This window comes from Diadema antillarum, unplaced genomic scaffold (genome assembly GCF_040938485.1).
Source record: "Diadema antillarum isolate AM-2024a unplaced genomic scaffold, OU_Dant_1.0 seq00000980_RagTag, whole genome shotgun sequence".
Taxonomy (NCBI): domain Eukaryota; kingdom Metazoa; phylum Echinodermata; class Echinoidea; order Diadematoida; family Diadematidae; genus Diadema; species Diadema antillarum.
In genome coordinates this window covers 423031-429166 of record NW_027271820.1, presented here as the reverse complement: position 1 = coordinate 429166, position 6136 = coordinate 423031, and the positions used below count along the sequence as shown (strand labels likewise).

The 6136-nt window shown below is 37.1% G+C and overlaps 1 protein-coding gene across 1 annotated transcript in view; it reads right to left on the bottom strand.

The window, feature by feature from the left end:
- Positions 1-949: 949 nt before the first annotated feature.
- Positions 950-6136, bottom strand: part of LOC139742107 (uncharacterized) — a 28007-nt gene continuing 22820 nt past the window's right edge. The window contains exons 6-8 of the mRNA XM_071652677.1: positions 3669-3776; positions 2736-2783; positions 950-1315 (exon numbers count right to left, since the gene is read on the bottom strand). Of these exons, the coding sequence (XP_071508778.1) occupies positions 950-1315; positions 2736-2783; positions 3669-3776 (522 nt within the window). The remainder of the gene's footprint in view (positions 1316-2735; positions 2784-3668; positions 3777-6136) is intronic.

Here is a 6136-nt window from a genome sequence, read left to right as displayed (position 1 = left end):
TCCCTTCTGCGTTGACTGCTGCACAGAACGGGTCCAGATCCTGTGAAGTCCGACATCTGATCAGCCTGGATGAAAGACCAATGTGTTCATGAATCTGGCTGATGTAGTGAATATGAAGTCAGACAGTGTCTCACCGGCTAGATATTACTGACAATCTCTATTAACTGTTTTGCTTGCCCTATATGTATCACACAAGCATAGTCACTCCCGCTGTCATTTTATTCCTGTATAGGCCTAATCATGTAACTATGTTTCTCTCCTCCCCTATATAGACCATAGCTCTCGGTGAAAAGAACACTTGTATTTATAAGACTTCTGACTTCCGTATGATTCCATCAATACATGGAAAGAAATGTAAGGATGTGATATGAGTTTGGACTTTTTACATCGATTTGATTTGATTTTGATTTATTTCCACTGTGTTTTCAAAAATACAAAACAAAGAAAGTTGAGTTACAGTCATTACTTTTTGTCTTTTTGACGTACCAAAAAATAATTGGAATAAAGATACTCTAACAACTTTGCAACAAATGGTAACTAATGGTAGTAGTCCTAAGAAACAAAGAGGAAAGCACAGTTTGTATTACTTAGGCTCCAGACAACTAAATCACATCCCAGTGAGACAATAACACACATTTTCTTCCTTTTCTCCTCCTAGTAGTGTGACATATTGGATTCAAAATCAATTAACCAAAAAATCTTTGTCGTCGTGATTTATGCAAAATACAGAAACCAAAGGCCTGTTCCATAGAGATTGAAAGTAAGATTCATCGTAACTCTTTATAAAACAGGACACAGATATGAAAGGTGTCAGAGCGCTCTTATCATACATATAGTTAATATCCACTGATGTCAGTTTGTTAGGATTGAGACGGCTTGCAGGGCATTACGACTTTTTAAAAACACTAGAAGTCAAACATAACGTTGAAATGCCGGGCTTCATATAAACTCACGAAATATTCTTGAGATGAGGGTAAGAGCCCGCAGATCTGATCAACTCCTTGGCCTTTTCATCCCCCAAAGACTCATCTGTTACAGACAGTCTAGTTACTGTAGGTGATGCTAGCAGTGACTGGCGAAATTGATCGTCACTTGCTACTAGCGATACGTTGCCCTGTAGGTTTATCTCCACATTGTGCGAATAGAGTGGCCACGCCTTGTCCACGTCTGAAGGAAAGGTAGGCTGGTCACATTCGATGTAAACAGAGACCTTCACCACATTTGGGCACAGGGAGACCACGTTTAGCTGCTTGAGCAGTGACAGGGATTTGACATCTACACCGAGATGGACAATGGGACTCCTGACAGAACCACTCTGTAGAGGCATGAAGCGGAGAAGAAGACAGGAATATTCACACTCCCTGCTGTGTCACTCATCAGTGAGCTAAAAACAAATTCTTTATTCATCAAAATATATAAACGGTTACAGGTCCCTTATACATTCTAATCATAGCAAATCGTTGGTAGACAAATAAAAATGGATTCTGAATATCACACACACATACATACAAACACACACACACACACACACATACAAACACACACACACACACACACACACACACACAAACACACACACAAGTAACAGACATTTTCACCACTGCCATCAGAGCGATTCTTCGTGTAAAAGTAATTCTTATTGTACACCACTGGTATCATCATTTTCTGACCCTTTTTTTTTTTTAAACTCTGCCTATTCCGTCAGCCATTAACTGCTGTCATGAAGTCTTAACATTACGCACAAATAAACACCAAATACACTGATTTCAACACATATCGTTCTACGTCAATTTGAATTTAGACAGTATTTCATTCGGGTTGCCTGATTTCACCACTTTTTTTTGTGTGTATTTTACTGGCTAATCTGTATTAAAACAAGAAACATTTTTTCAGATGCAACTGACTTCGTAGTTTAGGATTTTTCCTATGTTAAAATACCTTAAAATGTACAGAAATCTAACAGCAGTAAAAAAAGGTCGAACTATGAGAAATTATAGGGACACCGCCTTCCAAATTCTAACCCATCAGCGCTTTTAGCTCCCCTCCCGATCGACTACTTAAGAAAATATTTTCCGATAAAATGACCATGACAGGCCCTAACTATAGGATTTTTTTTTTAAATGGGAAGGGGGGGGGGTCCTTTCTGAGGGAGTTAAGCAACCAAGCGGGAGAGGGTCTCACTCTGGGAGGGGTATTTTTGTTGTTGTTGTTCAAGCGGACCCTGTTCGCTAGCCTGGAGGGGGGGGGGGGGCTGTTCAAACCCCCTGAACCCCCCTCCCCCTCCCCGTTACGGGCCTGCATGACTAAATATCAGCATTAATTCTATTCCACCAACACTATGAATGAAGTATTATTGAGATCCACATACAAGCTTGCGATATGAAAGTCTTTTTCTTTTCTTTTTTTTTTGTTCGTTCTGTGACTTAATAATATAAGATCGTGCTACTGACACAAATAAGAAATCAGGCCATTTCATTACTGGAGAGCAGTGGGTTGCGCTATGGTTCTGCACTGTGTTCGCGTAGTATATCTTAAGAGTGGTGTTTCGTTAGTGAAATGACTGCTTGTTTGTGATCCCATTCCATATCCACCACTGGTGCACCCTTTGCACACCAGCATGTCATGTCATTCAAATACATCTACTTTCTTTATCTTTGATACGGCATACTAAAGCAACAATAAAATACGTTTAGAACGAAATTATTTTTGAGACAGTGCGAATCTCTCGAACAAACCTCATTTCCAGCTTCTTCCCGGTTGTTTCCATCATGTGACGTGGAAAGCTGAAGACCAGATTAAGAAAGAAAAAAAAATCTGATTCTTTGATTAGAACAAATCAAGATGAAACAAAGACGTTTAGTGAATATCTATTGAACAATTACTGTATGAGATCAACAATATCAAATAGCACAAACAACGTCGAAAAATGCGCTTAGGGGGAGAGAGGAAAAGGAAACAGCAACAGGTAGACGCAAAAACATCTCGAAAAGTTACCAGCGTGATATAAAGAAATGCTGGGCTAATCAAAATTACGATATACATAAAACAATTCACATTTGCACCCATCATAATGATATAGGAAACATTGGCAGCATGATTACATGCACAAACACAATTCAAGTACACACAAATATTACATTAGTAAATGTGTACAACTTATTAATTTTTCTGGTAATCACGAAATTAAGCTTAAAAACATTTAACAATAATCTCTTCTTTCTTTTTTTGGTCATTCTTTAGGTTAAGGCAGGCACCCATTAACATGATTAGTGCCGAAATTGAAGCATGATTACGTATCCAGACGGACTAGATGCACATCCTATAAAGTGACATCGTGTATATATACTGTGGACGGACAATGAGAAGAGCCATCTTAATCTCCGTCTCTCTATTTCGCTTCCCCTTGCAAACATTTTCAGGACACTAAATCATCGGCTTTTTGCAAAATAGAAAAGAGTGAGATTGAGTTAAACACTCATTTTTTCCCTTTATGGGTGTAATAATTCTCAGGAGTAACATTTATAAACCTGCATGTGCTCGTGTGGATACAGTATCAGTGAACCAATTACATTCATACAATGTAGGACCGAAAAGCTATCTTATTACAGACGGATTTCACGGTTTCAAAAGAAACCCAATTTCCTTTTGATTTTTTTCCCCGAACTTACCTCATTCTTAACATGTCGTACAGTAAGGGAATTCAGACAGGGCAGATGTAAAATCGAGTGAAGAATACTTTTTGAGGTTGACATTCCGGACAAAACCAATCGCTGGATCTAGTGATTGCATAAAGAATATTTACATTTGTTATCTGACTTTGGTTATTGGTAGAAGTCATTGCCGGTAGAATCACTTTTACATAATCAGGAAGTAATCTGTCATGGGTGTCACCAAGGCGGGGGGGGGGGGGGGTGCGTTGGATGCGACCATGGAAGGTCATTTCGAGTAAACTTAAGAAATAACAACAACAAAAACCCTTCATAGCTTTTTTTATTTGTCCAATAATATTCTATTTCATTGTTATTGGCAGGCAACATTGTATATATAAATTAGTACATTTATATTATTATCACAATTAACATTTACATTAATTGTGGAGAGGTCATTTTGTGTGATAGAATTGGGTCGTTCTTTTGAATCATAGACAGGATAGGCTGTTATAGTAATGGTATGGTAAAAGCGATAGATAAGAGAATTTTGTTACTTTTTTCAGCTTTTAGTCCGTATTGCCTACGGAAATGTAGTTGTCTACCCTGTATAATGTCCCTCGTCACTATACAAATTCATCATGTGTGTGCATCTGTTTGTGTGCACGTCTGTGTGTAGACATGGAGTTATAATGTGCATATGTATATGCCATTGTGTTAAATGCATGAAAATGTCTTCCATTTGTCTCTTATAAGCAATAATAATATGGGGAAAAATATAACTATGGAACCGCTTTAAGAGGTACCCAGCTTAAACTTTGCACATGCATAAATAAGTGGATAAAATCTGTTCCAATCAACTCACGATTGCACATATAAGGTCAAGGGTCAAAGGTCATTGTTGAAGTTAAAATTGTTCTTTGTCTTCTTTTTTTCTTCTTGTCCAAAACCTCTTGAATTCAGGAATATTAGATAATATTCTTCTCTGGAATCAAAAACTGACATTGTCTTAAAGTGTATCTTTGGTCAAAAAAATATTTTTGATATGTGAAAGAGATATATTTTAGTAGTCTGTTGCACCAACAATCAGGAAAAAATGTTACATATAAATGAAGAAGAAATATATTTTGATATTCAAAATAAGAAACTGAATCAGTGAGTCTGAAAGGAAAGACTGTCAACTTTCTTTTGTTTCTCAGGAACCAGGAAGGGATTAAGGAACTAGCAAGAGATTAGGCAGCCTGGGAACAATCGCAAAGTTATCGTCTTCTTTTCAGACAAATTGGCTTTAGTGGTATGTTCATAACTTTAAATGTATTTTTCTTTGCTGATATTAAACCTTTTTTTTTGAGATTCTTGGTCTAATAGGTTACTGAAATGTAACTTTTATACATATCAAAAAAAAAAATATTTTTTTTTTGGTCAAAGATACGCTTTTTTTCCCCCAAACTGCATCGTCCAACATTCTATAAAGTGCGGTGTTCTTGTCATGTATTTTTGCCAGTGTGATGGAATAGGCCTATGTAAATGGACACCATGCCCCCACTCTCAAAGCTACACCATAAGTTTCCAATGTTCTCAGGTAAGAGTGTGCTAGAATGCATGGAAGGTGATCTTGTGATACTCAGGTGAGCGCGTGACCGCCGGGTCTCTTGTTTTCTCTCACAGGCTTTATGTCGTGATTTTTTTTTTGTTTCTCTTCTTTGTGTTGATCTTGAATTTTTTTTTGTTGTTGTTGGCTAGTTTACTCTTTGTGAATTCTCCCTTCAAATCTCTCAAGAATATTCTATACCATATCTGTTTTTTCTTCACTTTTTTTTTTCAATGGAACTTCGAAGGGAGAAGGCATGAAAACAACATCTGATTTTTTTTTCTCAACGATATAATTAAATTCTTTAAATGAATTTTATTCTGGATAATCTAAAAGCCGATAAAATCGAGACGGTCGATGAGTACTAGGACCAACTATGCTAAACACACATTAGATACAGTACTCTCCGCATAATCGGGTAGGCTCGGGCAGAGCGTTTCTTACCCGATTAACAGAAGAACACGTCTCATTCACAATTGACACACACAATTTGTACGTACATGCATTTTACACTGCACAAAACACCTACACTGTATACTTAAAGGACAAGTCCACCTTCATATATATAAGGATTGAGAGAATGCAGCAATATTAGTAGAACACATCAGTGAAAGTTTGAGGAAAATTGGACAATCCGTTCGAAAGTTACGAATATTTTAAGTATCTGCGCAGTCACTGCTGGAAGAGAAGACTACTACAGTGTATGATGTCACCTGCGTACAAACTATATAAGGAAAATAAAAAGAGAATTTCACAAAACTTTACTTTTTGAATAAAGTACACATTTCTTCGACTTGCTACTGACATATTATGTTAAGGGTAATATTATTCCAACTGCCTTCTAAAAGAGAGAAGTCGAGCGTTTCTTTTTGTTATGCGAGAAAAAAATGGAAATATG